We start from the raw sequence: 18,999 nt of genomic DNA on the forward strand, positions 1-18,999 counted from the left end.
CATCCTCTTCCTTTCATCTGAACCTTCCCTCACTCAGAGCTGTTATCCTCAAATCAGCATCTGATCTCTCAGGGTCATTTCTTTCTGACTCTTTTTTTTTTTTTTTTTTTTTTTTGCTGTACGCGGGCCTCTCACTGTTGTGGCCTCTCCCGTTACAGAGCACAGGCTCCGGACGCGCAGGCTCAGCCGCTCCGCGGCATGTGGGATCCTCCCGGACCAGGGCACGAACCCGCGTCCCCTGCATCGGCAGGCAGACTCTCAACCACTGTGCCACCGGGGAAGCCCTCTGACTCCTTTTTGACGCCACTTTCTTCAGACTTTTTCAGAACAGTCCTCAGATTCTCTTTCTTCCATCCTCCTCAGACCCTTTTTGGGGCTGTCCTCCTCAGATTCCTTCTCAGGGTCACCTCCAAAGCCATTCTTGAAAAGCAAAAACAATACCTTCTCAGCAAACTTGGGTTGGAAGAAATGTCCCCAACCTGATAGAGAGCATCTAAAAACCTACAGCTAATGTTAAACTTTTCTGATAAAATAAGGACTAGAGCAAGGATGTCCACTTCCACCACCCCTGTCCCACATCACACAGGAAGAACTAGTCAGTGCACGTACTGGAAAGGAAAAACTAAAACTGCCACTGTTTGCAGATTATATGATTGTCTACATAGAAAATTTCAAAGATCCACAGAAAAGATGGTCTAGAACTAATAAGAGAGTTTAGCAAGGTCACAAGATACAAGGTCAACCAGCAAAGGCAAACTGTATTTCTATATACTAGCAAGGTACAGTTGGAAACCAAAAGTAAAACAACATTTATGATAGAAAAATGAAATAATCTCACAAAACATGTACACCGTCTCTGTACTGAAAACTGCAAACAGCTGATAAAAAATTAGAATAGCTCTTTAAATAGAGAAACCCATCATATTCGTGGATTGGAAGAATCAGTAGTGTTAAGATGTCAATTCTCCCCATTCATCCATTGTACATCCCCTTATACATTCCCTTATACATCCGTTTAATACAGTTCCAGTCAAAATCCTAGAGAATTTCTGGTAAATATAGACAAGTTGATTCTAAAATGTACAGAGAAAGGCAGAGAAGCTAGAATAGTTAAAACAATTTTGAGAAAGCATACATTTGGCTCCACAGTGCGCAATATGAAGACCTACCCTAAAGCTACAGTAATGAACACAATGTGGCGTAGCAAAGGAATAGATACAAGGTCAACTGAAGAGGGGAGAGAGAGAGGAATAGACCCACACAAGTACAGCTAACTGATTTTTTTTAGCATTTTAAAAATTAATAGACCATTTTAAAGAACAGTTTAGATTTATAGAAAAATTGAAAGAAACTACAGTTTCCATATACCGTATGGATAGTTTCCCCTTTATTATCTTAGCATGACACATTTGTTACAATTAATGAACCAACACTGATACATTATTATTAACGAAAGTCCATAGTTCAGATGACCTTGGTTTTTACCTAATGTCTTTTCTTCTGTTCCAGCCTCCCATCCATGATACCATGTTACATTTATTTGTCATGTCTTCTTAGGCTTCTCTCACCTGTGAGATTTCTCAGAGATTCTTGGCTTTGATGACCTTGAGGGTTTTGAAGAATACTGGTCAGGTATACCCGTTGTCCCTCTACTGGAATGTGCCTTTTTTCCTCATGATTCGCCTGGAGTTATGGTTTTGGGGAGAAAGCTCACAGAGGGAAAGTGCTATTTTCATCACATCATATCAAGGACACATACTATCAATACGGTTTATGATGGTTGATGTTGAACTTGATCTGATCAGCTGGCTGAAGCAGTTGTATTGTTTCCCCCTTTCCATGCTGTGTGATTTGGAAAGAAGTCACTTTGTGGAGCCCACACTTAAAGAGTGGGAGTTATACTCCAACTCGCTTAGACTGGAATACATACATAATTTATTTGGAATTCTGCGTAGGAGATCTGTTTCCCCTCCATTTATTTATTCAGTCACTTATCTGTATCAATATGCACTCATGGATATGATTTTCTACCTTAGGTTATAATCCAGTGCTACGTTTTAAGTTATCTTGCTCATTGTCTTCCAACTTTGGCCATTGGGGACCCTTTTAGAAACAAGATCTGGTCACTAGGTGTGCTGGTTGCTATGGTACAGTGTGATTTCTTTCAGGCTCCCTTAGCTGGTAGAGCAAAGAAATGTATGTGTGCCACCAACTCACGTGTATGCATGTATGTGTAAATATTTTTATATGTAGCCATCTGTGCCTGCATTGTTTTACCATCATCAACTCTGTCCCTTACATGTGGATTATTCTAGCCTCCTCCCCTTTCTAATCTGTAAATTCCCATTCTAATGACAAGAACCCTGGCTTTCACCATCCACTACTCAATTGTTCAGGTCCAGCAAACACGTATGGCAGTGTCAGAATTGTTAACGTGTGTACCGTGGGAATCAACTTTATCAATTAGAGCGTCGTCCCGTGTGCAGTTCCTTTTGCCTTTAGCCTATGGACTCCAAAGTGACTGAAGTCCCTTCCCCCTGCCCCCACCCTCCTTGGGGTGGTTGTTTCATACTTTTGTAATACAATTAGACTCCCTTGTCACAGTCTACATTTTTTCCTGGAATCTCCAGACCTCCTAAATTATTATTTTTCTAAATCACATACATTAAAGTTCACTCTTCGTGTAGTAAAGTTTTACGGGTTTTGACAAATGTCTGGTATTATGTATCTACTATTACAGTATCATAGAATAGTTTCACTGTAATAAAATTCCCTGTGCTTCAACTATTCATCCCTCCCCTCCATACCCACACCTCTGACCACCACTGATTTTTGTTTTTTAACCACTGATCTTTTTTTGTATGTATAGTTTGCCTTTTCCAAAATGTCATAGAATTGGAATCCAACAACATGTAGCCTTTTCAGACTGGCTTCTTTTACGGAGAAATACGCATTTAAGTTTCCTCCATGTGTTTCTGTGGCTTGAGAGCTCATTTCTTCTTACTGCTGAATAATATTGCATGTATGTACCATAGTTTATCCTTCATCTATTAAAGGACATCTTGGTTGCTTTCAGCTTTGGGCAGTTATGGACAAAGCTGCTATAAACATCCATGTTCAGGTTTTTGTGTGGACATGAGTTTTCAGTTCATTTGGGTAAATAAGTAGGAGTATAATTGATGGATCACAGGTAAGACTGTGTTTCGCTTTTTAAGAAAGTGCCGAACTTTCTTGCACAGTGGCTGCACCATTTTACATTCCTCACAGCAGTGAAAAAGCTACTTATTTTCCATATCCTCTCCAGCAATTGGTATTTTTGTGTTTTGTTTCTGATTTTAGCCATTCTAAAAGGTGTGTAGTGATGAAAATAAGTAAACAACTCATTGTTGCTTTAATTTGTAATTCCCTGATGACAAATGACGTTAAGCACCTTTTCATGTTTTTTGCCATCTGTATATTGTTTTCGGTGAGCTGTCCAGATATTTTGCCCATTTTTAATAGAGTTGTTTGTTTTTGTATTGTTGAGTTTTAAGAGTTTTTAAAGAATATTTGAATACAAATCCTCTATCAGATACGTGCTTTGCAAATATTTTCTCCCAGTATGTTGTCTCTCTTCATTCCCTTAATAGTTTCTTTCCACAGCAGAATTTTTTTTTTTTTTTTTTTTTTTTTTTTTTTGTGGTACGCGGGCCTCTCACTGCCGTGGCCTCTCCCGTTGCGGAGCACAGGCTCTGGAGGCGCAGGCTCAGCGGCCATGGCTCACGGGCCCAGCCGCTCTGCGGCATGTGGGATTCTCCTGGACCAGGGCACGAACCCATGTCCCCTGCATAGGCAGGCGGACTCTCAACCACTGTGCCACCAGGGAAGCCCCCTATTCCTTTTTAAATGCATAAACTCTCACCCTTTGAGATGGTCACAGGACACCCAATGCACTTCACTCCTGTCTCTTCTGACTGAGACTTGATAAGAGATATTACAATATTGTAAAGGCCTAATTATTTCAATTAAGAATAACTGTATTTTGGTAGAGCAATCTTTTTAGCGTCTCTCAGAAAATGAAGACCTTAAGAATCACACCTTGCAACCTAGAGATTTCATCTACTGGAGTAATTACCTCCAGAAAAACTCTCTTCAACCTTGCTGGAAAGGCCCCTATCAAGTACTGCTAAACCAACCCTTGTGCCACCAAACTACAAGGAATTGACTCTTGGATTCACATGACACACTTAAAGAAAGTGCCAAGCCCTGACTAGACCTGCACATCACCTGGTGACCTGAAAGTCAAGATTTCCCAGAATTGAAGCAGATGACATCCGATGAGACATCTTTCCCAAAATATCCATTCCAGGCCTGTTGGAGTTTGTCACCAAACCTTTGATGATGACATGCTCAGATGATCTCCAGTGTCTATGATCTTGGTAACATATGAACTTTAGATGAAAAGTGCCTCACAGTTCTCTCTGCTCCTCTTCAATACTCAAATGTAATCTCAGTAGGTTTGAAATCTGCATTTTCCCTCTGATGTGAGACTGTACACAGGAAAGGTCCTCCCTGGCACTGAGGTACAAAAAGCCACTGACACCAAAAAAACCCTCATGCTTGATCAGATGCTTTCAGAGAAAGATTTTGATCAAAAGGGGGAAATGTAAAAAACACAAACAAAAAAGAACAGAAACCTCAATGAAAGAGAGTCAGGAGGTCATAAAGGGGAAGGGGGAAGTCTCACACCCTGCAAAAATAGCAGGGACCTTTTCTTTCCTGGCAACAACTCAGCCAATGAAAAGCAATGGACTGTTGGTTTTTTTTTTTTTTTTTTTTTACTACATCCCTCCCAACTTCCTTTCCCCACATAAAAGTGTCCTCCTTTCCATTTTTGCTGGGAACTTGCATGCAGGTTCCCATCGTGGTAGCCCCCAAATTGCAGTTCTTTTTATAATAAACCTGTTTTTGCTGGAGAAATAGTTGGCAATTTATTTTAGATCAACAGTAGGTAGTGGTATCTCATTGGTTTTTCAAATTTACAATTTCCTAATACCCTATAATACTGAGCATCTTTTCATATACTTATTTGCAGTCTGTATGGTGAGGTGTCTGTTGAGATCTTTTGCCCATTTTCAACTGCGTTTTTCCTTTTCTTGCACTTTTAGTATATTTTGGGTAACTTTTATCAGATATGCCTTTTGCAAATATTTTTATCTTGTGGCATCTCATTCTCTTGATGTATGTATCTTTTTACAGTATATAATCACGCTGTGAATATAATTAGCTTTTTAACGTAACACTATAGCAAACATTTCCCATTTGGCTTGAGACTTCCCAGTCACCTTTGTATAGGGCTGCAAAATAAGTACCCAGTTTCTTCCTCCACAGCCCGACAGAGCAGATTATCCCCACTTTACAGGTGAAGGAGATGAGAGACTGGTAGCTACCTGCCTAAGGTTTCAGCGCTGCTGACCCGCAGAGCTCACAATCCCCTGGGTAAGCAACCCAGTGCCTCCCGAGCTGCCTGTCCCGCCTGGGAGGTTTCCGTGAGTGGTTTCTATGGCTCGGCGCACTAACTCTCTTCTCTTGGCCTCCCAATCCCGCTCTGAAACACAGCAAAGCCGCGATCCTCTGGGTTTTAAAAAGCGGCCAGGAGGCCCCGCCGGGCGCGGGGCGGGCACTCTCGTCGTCCTCCTCCGGGGCAGGAGCGGGCGCGGAGGCGGAGCGAGCAGTCCACGCCTTCCGCCAGCCAAGCTCCTTCAGTCGGCCCGCAGGCGACGTGGACACCGGACCGGCCTCCCGGAGCGCGGGGCCCGGCGACCCACCCGGAGGGGAGCCGGAGTGCGCTGACGCGCTGGGCTGCACGAGGCGGACAGCAGGCCCGCGGAGCCGGGCGCGGTGAGCTGACTGCTCCGCCCCGGCGACCCCCCCCCCCCCCGCCCCCGGGTCAGGCTCGGCTCGCACCCCAGCCCCGCGCCGGCGAGGCTGCCGGGCGTCGGAGCAACTCCGGGCTTTCCCCGCCGCCTCTTCCCTCACCCGGTCTCGGGCCTGGGGAAGTTTCCCGCGGAAGCGAAAGCGAATCCTTTCGCGAGAGCGAAAGCGAAGCGGTGGCGCAGATAGTCTCGCGGGTCGGCCTCCGACCATGGTCGGGGCTTCCGCTCCGGCGCACGGGCGGTGGGCGGGCGACGACGCTCCCGGAGGTCAGGCGGTGGGCGTGATCCGTGGCGTTCCGGGAAGTCGGGCGCAGAGGAGACGGGCTCATTTCTGGCTGGGGGTTTCGGTCTGTCCGGACAGGGCGGACACCTGCCTTGGGCGCGATAACGGCGTGAAGTAGGAACAGACTGTCGGGTGGCCACCGTTGTTTTGGGGGATGGTGGGTTTTCCTTGCTGTGCCCTTAAGCCTCAGCGGTGCCTGCTCTCGCCGCAACAGGGTTACGCAGGCGTCCCAGGCCGGGCCTCCTCCCCCGCCCTTCGGAAGGACCTTTGACTGGGGCGCTGGGGTCGCCGCGAACTGCGAAGCAGTCAGAAGTGTTTCCGCGTTGTCTTAGACGTGTGCTGGCAAGTGGGAAAGGAGGGTTAACGGCGACGAAGGGGAGGTTGCTGTCACTCTAGAAGGCGTCTTCTGTTCGGTGGTCAGTGGCGTGTGCTTTTACGAAATGTTCATAATCTCTTGAGAGTTTTTGTTTTTGTTTCTGTTTTAACATCTTTATTGGAGTATAATTGCTTTACAGTGGTGTGTTAGTTTCTGCTGTATAACAAAGTGAATCAGCTATACATATACGTATATCCCCATGTTTACTCCCTCTTGCGTCTCCCTCCCTCCCACCCTCCCTATCCCACCCCTCTAGGTGGTCACAAAGCACCGAGCTGATCTCCCTGTGCTATTCGGCTGCTTCCCACTAGCTATCTATTTTACGTTTGGTAGTGTGTATATATGTCCATGCCACTCTCTCACTTCGTCCCAGCTTACCCTTCTCCCTCCCTGTGTCCTGAAGTCCATTCTGTAGTCTGCGTCTTTATTCCTGCCCTGCCCTGCCCCTAGGTTCTTCAGAACCTTTTTTTTTTTTTTTTAGATTCCATATATATGTGTTAGCATACGGTGTTTGTTTTTCTCTTTCTGACTTCTCTCAGTATGACAGACTCTAGGTCCACCCACCTCACTACAAATAACAATTTTGTTCCTTTTTATGGCTGAGTAATATTCCATTGTATATATGTGCCACATCTTCTTTATCCATTCATCTGTCAAGGGACACTTAGGTTGCTTCCATGTCCTGACTACACACATACATTTCTATTCTTCGTTAGGCTTGTTCTTGGTTTCTTGAGAGTTTTGTAGAGGATAAATTACATCCTTTTTTCCTAAGCATCGGACAAAACCCCACAAAGGGGGTGTTGGTTGTTCATTTCTTTGTCTCCTGCTGATCGTCTGGCTCTTCCTTGCTCGTGTATCTTGCCTGAGACTGTTATATTCAACCAACTTTCCAGAAGTCCTTTGGTCTTTAGACCACTATTACTTCTCCCCCGATTTACACATGAAGAAATCAAGGCAGGAGTGAGCTTTGGAGCGTAGAGTGACTTCTTACCTGATCTGCATTTTGTAACCATCAGGTAGGTGCAAGAGTAGAGAGGAAATTATAGTCTATTATAAATTTGGAAAACTGCAGCCCTTCTAAACACAAAAGGTGAAGACTGAGCTTGCTTAAAATATTTGGGGGTATATCATCCTCATCACTATTATTACTGATAAAACAGCAATAACAGTTAACTTTCATTTTCCTCTGTCTGAGCTATATTGCACACCAGAGCTATACTGTACTTTCAGGTTTGTGACTATTAATGAGAATTAAGAAAAAAATCCCTAAATAGCAATTTCCAAAATCGCACATTACTACTGGGTGCTTATTAATCCACAACATGTTAATACCACCAGTATGATCTGGGAATTTGAAAAATACAGAGCTTCCCATGCTTTGGTTGGATATCATACTCTGGCGAAAATGATCATGTTAGTTAACCTGTAGAATATTGATTTCGAACCACTTAGTTTCATATGTTTTTTAAATTTAGTCTGTACGTTCCCTATGTTTCTGACTGTCGCATACTTATTTAGTATAGGTGAGCAGTTGTAAGATGAAGTCTTTGCATCTGATTTTAACAAAGACATTATTGGTTGCTCTCTAGAGAAGTAGCATGTGTTAGTGAGCTGATAGAAGTTTGCGTGAAGAGATAAAGGCTGAGTTCCAGGATCTGCTACTTCAGGTGAAGCATTAAACTCCAGATTTTAGTTTCTTTATTTGTAAATCGGAACGGTGTAAATTGGTACGTCAGAGGGTCATAATGTGGTAACGTACATGATAACGCTGGGTTGAACTCTTCCAGTCTCTTCTGTCTTGCTCAGCATTTAGATCTTCCTTGCGCAGAGCTCTTGTTTATCTGGGGCAAAGTATCAAGCAGTTATAATCAAAGAACCTTGAGAGATCCCCATTGGATACCTGAGTAAAAACAGAGTTCTGTTAGCAGGAAAAAGGGGGGCGTGACAGATAGGCAGCCAGCATTTTCTGTCAGACTCATTATGTATGGTCATCACTGAAAAATTGAAAAAACAGTCCTCTACCACTTAAAGGTAAATATGAATATTTTTTAAAGTTTAAAAAAATTTTTTTTGAGGTATAACATGCACAGAAAAGGACACGAGTCATAACTGTTCAGCTGTATAAGTATCAAAGTAAACACTAAGAAGAAATGAGACGTTGCCATCACTCCTGAAGCCCCTGCGCTTTCTGTGATTCACAGCCTCCTGCTTCCACCTAATAGGAACTACTGTCTTGACTGTGGATATTGTAGATGAGTTTTGCCTGTTTTTTTGGTATTATATATTGTTAATAATTTGTATTTTCCCCCATTTTTACTGAGGTATAATTGACAAAATTGAATATAGATATGAATATTTTGATATATAGACTTACCCTGCCTCAGAAGATAATTTGTGAAGTTTCTTGGGATTTTCAGTTAATTTCAATGGAAAAGATTTGCTTCCCTAAGTCCCTGAGTTAAATATACAGAAAACAATAAATTCCATTAAAATAGATACATTCTTTGTTGAAATTAATCATAAGACGACATAACAGGCTAGTGTGCCTTCATTAAGTACCCTGTAACATGGCTTTGTAATGTAGTTTTCTACCTGCCTACATTCAGTGTTTTTGTGACTCTTGGGTATCTAAGTTACTCACAAGTCCTTCCTAAGATATTCAGTGCTTATAAAGTTGAATCATTCATGGAGAAATAGTGGGGGAAACAGTAAAAACAAAAGAAATCATTGGAAACCATGCAAAAGGTGCATAAGGTTAAGTAAGACCAGACTAAACCAGCAAACCGCAGACTGAGGAGAACCAGCTGGGGTCAGGAGCCAGCCTCACAAAGTGCAGCCGACCCGTGAGGAAGCTCCCCTCCCCTGAGCTCCGTCGCACTTGTAGGAGGCACTGCAGGTCCTAGTTGGTCTTGGCAGCTCTGAGGAGACAAGACCTGGGCTGAAGCAGAGAGCTGAATCTTAATACCCCATGGGCATATTTCAGGGCATGGTTATAATTCCTTCCTGTTTCTTTACTCTGTCTGTGAGCCTTTTTTTTTTTTTTTTTTTGCGGTACACAGGCTTCTCACTGTTGTGGCCTCTCCCGTTGCGGAGCACAGGCTCTGGACGCGCAGGCTCAGCGGCCATGGCTCACGGGCCCAGCCGCTCCGTGGCATGTGGGATCTTCCCGGACCGGGGCAGGAACCCGTGTCCCCTGCATCGGCAGGCGGACTCTCAACCACTGCGCCACCAGGGAAGCTCTGTGAGCCTTTTTTAATGTTACTAAACATTGATACATAACGTCATTTTTGAAAACTGCTAGATGTATTTCATAGTGTGAATGGGTCATAACTTATTCTCCCTTATCCTGTATCTGTCAGTTGTTTTATGTGCTTTTGCTGTTTTACCTAATGTTACTGGGAACATCCTTGTACATACTCTGTATCAGCATCTCTGATTTCATTCCTTAGAATAAAGAACTACTGAGTGAAGGAATTATTCCCTTTTAAAAAATAAATGTTATTATAAAGGTAATTCATGTTTATTGTAGAAAATTTGGAAAATGTAGTAGAAATGTAAAGAAGTAAAAATCACCCAACCATCCAGATATCCTTGCTAACATTTTCGTGTCTTACACTGTGTCTTTTTTCCTGTACATACGTCTATATGTATAGCTAGCCATCTACCTGTTAATATATTGGTTGTATAATATTACATCTTATGAATGTTCTATAATTCGTTTAACTATATTCTTTATTTTTGGATGATTAAATAATTCTTGTATTTAAAAAATTATGTATTTAATGACCAACTGCCATATGTCAGGTTCTGTGCTGGGCACTGTAGACAGTGCATAAGACAGACAGTTTCCTGCCTTCTGTGAGCTTAATTGAAATGACTCCCAAATTACAGCTGTCCTGTTTCAAAGGGGAAGTACTGGGTGCTGTGAAAATGTCTAATGGGAAGATGTAGGATGGCTTTCCTGAGGAAATGACGTTTCTGAGACCCGAAGGAGGAACAGCTTCTAGCCAGGAGAAGAATGTGCCCTCAGAGGGCTTGTAGGGGAGAGTGGGACAGATAACTCAATCTCCCCCCACCCCACCCCACGCTCACAAGGACTGGTCAGTAGAGAGCTGCTGAGAAGAGTGATCCCAGATGCACACTCGTATTCTGAAAGCCTGGGAAACAGGATGAACGTGGAAGCGCATGGCTCGGTGGGCCGATCGTAGCCAGAACTGTAAAGCAGGCAACACATGTGTTTTCACATATTTTTTCTCACATAATCCTTAGCAGTCTTGTGAGGCAGTCATTATTATTCCTTTTGCCAATGAGGAAATTGAGGCTTATGTAAGTTACCCAAGACACAGGGCTGATAAATGAGAGCTAGAGTTCATATGAGAGAAAAGCCTGTGCTCTTTGCACCATCATAATGGCTTCTGGTACTTCACCTTCAGTCCGTGACTCACCCCTGTCCCCTCCATCTTTATGCCCTTTATCTGGGCAGCCTCCCTCAACCCCTGTCTCTGCCCCGCAGATGTGCTTCTTTCCAGAGGGTACTTCCTCTTGCTTGGAAAGTCTCCTGTTACAGGAAAATGGTTCATAGCATCATCTTCCGTGCTGATATGTGAGCTTTGTTGGGGTGGCAGGGCCCACCGAAACCTTTGTACAGGATGTAGACGGTTGGTTGCCTGAGCCAGACTGCAGCAGCCCATTGCACAGGATTGCTGTCAGCCTAGGCATTTTCAGAAATCCCTTCAGGTACTTTCAAACAAACAAACAACTTCCTGCCCCCAACATTTCATTAAGAAAAATTTCAAAGTGCAAAGTTAAAAAGATTTTACACCTGCAGCTAACATCATACTCAACAGTGAAAAACTGAAAGCTTTTCCTCTAAGATCAGAAACAAGACAGGAATTCCCTGGCGGTCCAGTGGTTAGGACTCTGCACTCTCACTGCTGAGGGCCAGGGTACAATCCCTGGTCTGGGAACTAAGATCCCACAAGCTGCATGCATGCAAGTTGCGGCAAAACCAAAAAAAACAGAATCAGTTACAAGACAAGGATGTCCACTCTTGCCACTTTTATTTAACATAGTATTGGAAGTCCTAGCCAGAACTATTAGGCAAGAAAAAGAAAAGGCATACCAATTGGAAAGAAAGCAATAAAGCTGTCACTGTTTGCAGGTGGCGTGATATTTTGCATAGAAAACTAAAGACCCCATCAAAAAACTGTTAGAACTAATGAACAATTTCAGCAATGTTGTAGGATACAAAATCAGTATACAAAAATATTTTGCATTTTTATATACTAATAATGAGCTATTAGAAAGAGAAATTAAGAAAACAGTCCCATTTATAATTGCATCAAAAAGAGTAAAATATCTAGGAATAAATTTAACCAGGGAGATGAAAGACTTATATACTGAAAACTTCAAGATATTGAGGAAAGAAATTGAAGAAGACACAAATAAATGGAAATAGTCCATGCTCGTGAATGGGGAGAATTAATATTGTTAAAATGTCCATACCACAGATTCAGTGCAGTTCCCATAAAAATTCCAATGACATTTTTCATAGAAATTGAACAGATAATCCTAAAATTTCTATAGAAACACAAAAGACCCCAAGTCATCAAAACAATCTTGAGAAAGAACAAAGCTGGAGATAACACACTTCCCAAACTGTATTACAAAGTTATAGTAATCAAAACAGTATAGCACCAGCATAAACACACATATACATCAATGGAACAGAATAGACAGCCCAGAAATAAGCCCACACATACTTACAAAAGAGCCAAGAATACAGATGGTCCACAACTTATGATGGTTTGACTTATAATTTTTTAACTTTATGATGGTGCAAAGCAATAGGCATTAAGTAGAAATCATACTTTGAATTTTTATCTTTTCCCAGGCTAGTGGTATGTGGTATGAAATTCTCTTATGATGCTGGGCAGCAGCAGGGAGCTGCAGCTCCTGGTCAGCCATGCAGTCACGAGGATAAATAGCCAATACACTTACAACCATTCTGTACCCATACAGCTATTCTGTTTCAGTATTCATCAAATTATAAGAGATATTCAACACTTTTTCATACAACAGACTTTTTGTTAGATGAGTTTGCCCAACTGTAGGCTAGTGTAAGTGTTTTGAGCATATTTAAGGTAGGCTAGGCTGAAAATGGGGAAAGGACTGTGTCTTCAATAAATGGTGTTGAGAAAATTGGACAGCCACATGCTAAAGAATTAAACTGGATCACTGTTTTACACCATACACGATAACTAACTCAAGATGGATTAAAGATTTGAATGCAAAACCTGAAACCATAAATCTCCTCGAGGAAAACATAGACAGTAAGCTCCTTGACATTGGTCTTGGTGACGATTTTTCAAAAATGACATCAAAAGTAAAAGCAATGAAAGCAAAAATAAGCAAGTGGGACTATCAAACTAAAAAGCTTCTGGACATCAAAGGAAACCATCAACAAGATAAAAAGGGAGCCTACTGAATGGAAAAAAATATTTGCAAATCATGTATCTGATAAGGGGTTATTAAAAAATATATAAAGAACTCATACAACTCAATAACAACAAAAAATATGTTTAAAAAATGGGCAGAATATCTGAATAGACTTTTTAAGAAGATATTTATTTATTTATTTATTTATTTATTTACTTGGTTGCACTGGGTCTTAGTTGTGGCAGGCTGGCACCTCAGTTGTGGCTCACTGGCTTCTTAGTTGTGGCACTCAGGCTCCTTAGTTGTGGCATGCAAACTCAGTTGCAGCATGCATGTGGGATCTAGTTCCCTGACCAGTGATCGAACCCAGGCATTGGGAGCTTGGCGTCTTAACCACTGCCCCACCAGGGAAGTCCCTGAAAAGACATTTTTCTTAAGAAGACATCCAGGTGGTAAAGAGGCAGGTGAAAAGATGCTCAACAATATTATCATCAGGGAAGTGCAAATCAAAATCACAATGAGATACCACCTCACACCTTTAGAATGGCTATTATCAAAAAGAAAAATAACTTTTGGCGAGGATATGGAGAAAAGGGAACTCTTGTGCATTGTTGTTGGGAGTATAAATTGGTGCAGCCACTATGGAAAACAGTACAGAAGGTCCTCAAAAAATTAAGCATAGAACTACCATATGATCCAGCAATTCCACTCTTGGCTATTTACCTGAAGAACATGAAAACACTCACTTAAAAAGATATATGCATCCCTATGTTCATTGCAGCACTACTTATAACAGCCAAGATATGGAAACAACCTAAGTGTCCATCGATGGATGAATGGATAAAGAAGATGTGGTCTACATACAATGGAATATTACTCAGCCATAAAAAGAATGAAATCTTGCCATTTGCAGCAATATGGAAGGACCTCAAGGGCATTATGCTGAGTGAGATAAGTCAGACAGAGAAACAAATATTGCATGATCTCATGTATATGTGATATCTTAAATTTAAAGAAACAAGCTCATTGACACAGACAACAGATTGGTGGTTACCAGAGGAAGGGAGTTGGTGTGGGTGGGAGAAATGGGTGAAGGGGTCACAAGGTAAAAAAAAAAAAAAACAAAACAATAAAAAATCAAGAGCTACAAAGTGCAGTGTGGTATCCTGGATTGGATCCTGGAGCAAAAAAGGAAATTAGTAGAAAAACTGGTGAAATCAGAAAAAAGTAGAGTGTTTAGTTAATGGCGACATACCAATGTTAGTTTCTTAGTTTTGACAAATGTACTATTAGGACAAATGGGTGAGGGGTGTATGGGAAAAGAAAATTAAATATGTAGAAACAAAAAAGTAAAATTAAAGATTTTACAGTGAACTCTCATATATGCAGTATTTATATCATTTTACTCTGCTTGCTCTATCATATAATTATCCATATACTTATCCGTCTCTCTGTCCACCAGGCTATCGGTCTGCAAGGTAGATTGTCCATAAATATTTCAGCATGCATACCACTAACAAGTTCAGCATGTTTACAGATTTTTCTAGATGTAAAATTTGCCTGCGGTTCTGCAGTGTACATTTGTTGGGTGTTGACAGATGGTTTTGCTTGTGTAACCCAAACCCCCACTGAGATGGTAGAACATTACCTTCACCCCCAGAATGGTCCCTCGCCCCGTCCCTGGGCAACCGGTTTCCACCACAGATGAGTCTGACTGTTCTAAAACTTCATGTAAATGAAGTTATATACTATGGATCCTTTGATATCTTCTCTACCTTAGCATAATGTTCTTGTTACTCTTCCACATTGTTGTGTGTATTAGGTCATTGCTTTTTATTGCTGAGTAGTAGAGTCCATCTGTGAACACACCACAGAACAGGGTGCTTTTTTGGCCCATTCTCCTACTGATGGACAACTGTTTCCAGTTTTGGATGGTCATGACTAAAGCTGCTCTGAGCATTGTACAGGTCTTCGGGGACATATGCTTACATTTCCCTTGGGATTTTCTCAGGTGATTGTACCGTTTTGTGTTCCCACCAGCAGCGTGTGAGGATTCCGGCTCACTGGCATGCGGTGGTGGCCGTTTTAATTCTGGATACTCCGGTGGGTGTGTACTGGTGTCACATGTTGGGCCCCAAGGATTTTTATTTTTCATTTCAGTTTGGGAAAGATAAATGAATGAAGGAAGAAAGAAAGAAGGATGAAGCAAATAGCTGTGTTTTGAGATTACACATACTGCATACTTTCCGGCCCTGTGTTCAAAGTCTCCAATCCTCGTCCTTTCCATATCTTCCTACTCTTTTTAGATAGTGCATTGTTCTCTTTGTATTCTTCAAACTCCTTTTCTTTTGTTCATAATTACTTTAAACCTGTTTATTTCTAAGGATATTCAGTAGTTTAATTACCTGAACAATTGGGGCCTAATACTGCTGTTTGTTGTATATGCTGTGTTTGGCTCCTGGTGGACTTTTTTTTTCCGGTGTTTTATAGTTTTGGAAAGGGAGCACATGTTAAGTTAGGCTTTATTTGTTGGAATCCTGTCTGGTCTGCCTTGGGGGTGTTTAGTTTGCTTTAACCTTATAACCCAGGGATGTCATCAGCCTGTGACCATTTTCTGTATAAAAGTTCTTAATTTGGGGGATCCTGGCCATAAGAGGTAGGAGGAGTGTAAATTTAAAGCCCAAATCTATTTGAAGACAAACCCAAGGTTATGAATTTACACGGAGACTTTTTTTTATACCCCAAGCTCAGTCTAAGACAAACAAGTCCCTTTGCTAGTGGACTGCTTTTTTTGTAGTCCATCCTTTCATTGTGGGGTAGGGTAGCACATTGAGAAGGGCCACGTTAAGGGCAGAGTCTTTGTTCCAACCCTCTTTTCTTGCATGTCCTGACCTCAGCTCCTGTCTGTGGCTGGGTTTTAAACCCTGACCTTTGGATGTTGAGGTTGGTGGTGCCCCACAGGGCCACTTCTTAGCTCGGCTGCTGTAACACGTTACCATAGACTGGGCGGCTTAAACAACAGACATTTATTTCTCGCAGTTCTGGAGGCTGGAAGTCCAAGGTCAAAGCACCAGCAGATCCAGTGTCTAGTGAGGGCCTGCTTCCTGGTGTGCAGATGGCCGGCCATCCTCTCCTTCTACTCTCACATGGTGGAGAGAAAGGGGGATGGGTGCAGAGAGAGGAGAGGAAGCAAGCTCTCTCCTGTCCTTTTATAAGGCCTCGTGGATGACTAACGTCGTTCCTGAGGCCTCCTTCGTGGCCTAATCGCCTCCCAAAGGCCCCACCTCCTAATACTGTCAGAGCTCGGGCTTCAACATACGAAACTGGGGGGCACACGGACGTTCAGCCCACGGCAGCCATCGCGTGGCCCTTGCCCCACATGCTGTTTGTTTTCCGTCCCTGGAGTTCTTTTCCTTTCTGCTGAGCCTAGCTGTGCACTTGAATGGATGTTTGTATTATGTTATCCAATGTATACGGGTCCTTTGTAGCAGGAGAGTTTTTAGTCTTTCATGTTGCTAGAAATGAAAGTCTAAGGAAGAAAGATTTGTGGTTGTCTGTGATTCCTGGAAATATGAAAACTTTCATCTTAGAGACTATAAATCTATCTTCAAAAAATAAAGGCACACCAAGCGCGTGGTGGAACGTTACATACATTTTTTGAATAATGATTTTTTTGCACTGATGTGTCCTCTTATTTTCTTCACAGGGCACAGCTCTGAGGGGAAAAAAACAGTTGTGTATTTTGGGGGCATTCTGAGCCTTCAGAAGGAAAGCAGACATGTCCTTGGATGACATTAGGATGAGCTCTACCGAATTCCTGAAGCAGGAGGACCTGGACAGCGGGGGCTTCGGGAAGGTGTCTCTGTGTTTACACAGCTCCCATGAACTCGTGGTCCTGAAGAAGGTGTACACGGGCCCCAAGCGCACCGAGTGAGTTGGGGGCAGAGGCAGATGGGCCACGTGACTGGTCAGGGCGGTGGATACGGGCAGCACAGGCTTTAGAATGAGACAGATGGGGTGCAAGGGTCAGCACCTGGGCTTTATGTCAGATAACCTGAAGGGTGGATATTAACATCCTTGAATCGCTGATGAGGGTTCGGAGGCCGGCTAGGGAAGAGCTCAGGGCTGGTAAATAACGGAAGAAAGCTGAAGAGGAGGCAAAGAGAAAGGGAAGAAGACGCAGGGCAACGCAGGGGCCGCAGGGGCTGATGGAAAGGGAATGGGAGGGAGCAGGGAAGGCGGATGGAAGCCCTTGCTTCACCTTGTTGGTGAGAACCAGCCCTAAGTACAGGAACAAAAAGCTGGTTCATGAATTAGAGGTTCCAGGAACCTTCTCTTTAAGGCAGTTGGTGGCATTGTTTTACTTCCCTCTGTTCTCGCCAGAGTGGTTATGAGAGAGACCGCGTTTTTTATTACACTGTCCAGCACAGTCCTTTTTTCCGGCCGCATTTCGCTGCTGCTGTTCATGTATTGATACTTTGCGTTGATTCGTTCATCCGTGTAACATTTCTTGAGCACTCGCTGCTGGTCACTGGGAGAGAGGAATGTAGAGTGAACGAGCAACCGCTTCGCCTTCCGGAGCTTGTGGTCTGTGTCTGGTAGAGACCAGCACGTGCACAGGGGTGACAGAGCGTGTGCGCGGATGCCCCAAGGAGTCCCAAGCCGTGGCGTTTCTGGGGGCAGGAAGGGAGCGGGGCTGCCTCTGTCTGCCTGAACCCCTTTCCTCCCCCAGGTACGACGAGGCCCTCCTGGAGGAGGGCAGGATGAGGCACAGGCTGCGGCACAGCCGCGTGGTGAAGCTGCTGGGCGTCATCATGGAGGACGGGAACTACTCGCTGGTGATGGAGTACGTGGAGAAGGGCGACCTCATGCGCGCGCTCAAGGCCCAGGTACCCAGGCCCGAGCGCGCGCCCTGCCAGCCCCTTGGTGCACAAGAATCCTTTGTGAATGGCTGGATATTCGGGATTTTCTAAAGTCAGCCCCTCATTAAATCTTCCTTGACTTTCCATGCCCAGAAGGTGGGCTCGCCCTCCTCTCAGTGCCTACAGACAGGTGTCCATCCCTCTCTCGGAGGGTCATCTCTAGGTCTCAGTGTGGTAGGAGGCTTTTGTCAGCCACTCTCAGATCCACAGTTCAGAGGCAGGCACTGTCTTTACGAAGCACGTGGTCTGATGGGTGCGTGCATAATGGATTACAATTAAATATTGATTGATTAAAAGATGTACACTATAGGGCTTCCCTGGTGGCGCAGTGGTTGGGAGTCTGCCTGCCGATGCAGGGGACACGGGTTCGTGCCCCGGCCCGGGAGGATCCCACATGCCGCGGAGCGGCTGGGCCCGTGAGCCATGACCGCTGAGCCTGCGCGTCCAGAGCCTGTGCTCCGCAACGGGAGAGGCCACAGCAGTGAGAGCCCCGCGTACCACCAAAAAAAAAAAAAAAAAAAAAGATGTACACTATAATTGACTGTATGAGAAGATGGAATATTAGTGATTGCATTTTGATGCCATTGAAGAAGCTTATAGGTTAAATATAGAACATTAGAATAACAATACTGGGTAAGGAAGGCTTAGAACAGGAAGGTTAACATTGCTTTTACCAAAGACAGATAACTTTAAAGCAGTTTTAAAAGTGTACATACCTGTTAAGAGCAAGGCCTTGTGCTCTTTGCCCAGGAAGCAATAGCAAATGTGACACAGACAAGTAACGGGACAGGAAATGAACATCTGGTGTGGTGTTGTTTTGATAGACACGCTCATAGCGAGCTCTGGGAACACAGAAGAGGGGCTCTCTCCCCAGCGTGGGATGGATGGGAAGGGATTCCAGAAGAAGGAGGCTGGAGCGGGAGTGTGACGGACAAGCAGAGGGTTTGAAGCAGAGAACTGGGGAGTAAGTCACCGTTCCAGGCAGAGGGAAGGGCATGAGTGAAGGAACTAGAGCCTGGCTGGTGTGGGGAACGCAAAGAACTGGGGAGGGCATAGTAGAGA

General features: G+C 43.6%; 1 protein-coding gene across 2 annotated transcripts in view; it reads left to right on the forward strand.

Moving 5' to 3' along the window:
- Positions 1-5,710: 5,710 nt before the first annotated feature.
- The window catches only part of RIPK1 (receptor interacting serine/threonine kinase 1), a 35,122-nt gene continuing 21,833 nt past the window's right edge, over positions 5,711-18,999 (forward strand). Inside the window, exons 1-3 of one of the 2 annotated variants that reach the window (XM_060023724.2) lie at positions 5,711-5,880; positions 16,722-16,945; positions 17,748-17,904. In XM_060023724.2, the coding sequence (XP_059879707.1) occupies positions 16,794-16,945; positions 17,748-17,904 (309 nt within the window). In that variant the 5' untranslated portion in view covers positions 5,711-5,880; positions 16,722-16,793. Of the gene's footprint in view, positions 5,881-5,948; positions 6,615-16,721; positions 16,946-17,747; positions 17,905-18,999 lie in introns of those variants that run through there. The other variant, XM_060023725.1, reaches the window with a different exon arrangement.

Source organism: Delphinus delphis, chromosome 10 (genome assembly GCF_949987515.2).
Source record: "Delphinus delphis chromosome 10, mDelDel1.2, whole genome shotgun sequence".
NCBI lineage: Eukaryota > Metazoa > Chordata > Mammalia > Artiodactyla > Delphinidae > Delphinus > Delphinus delphis.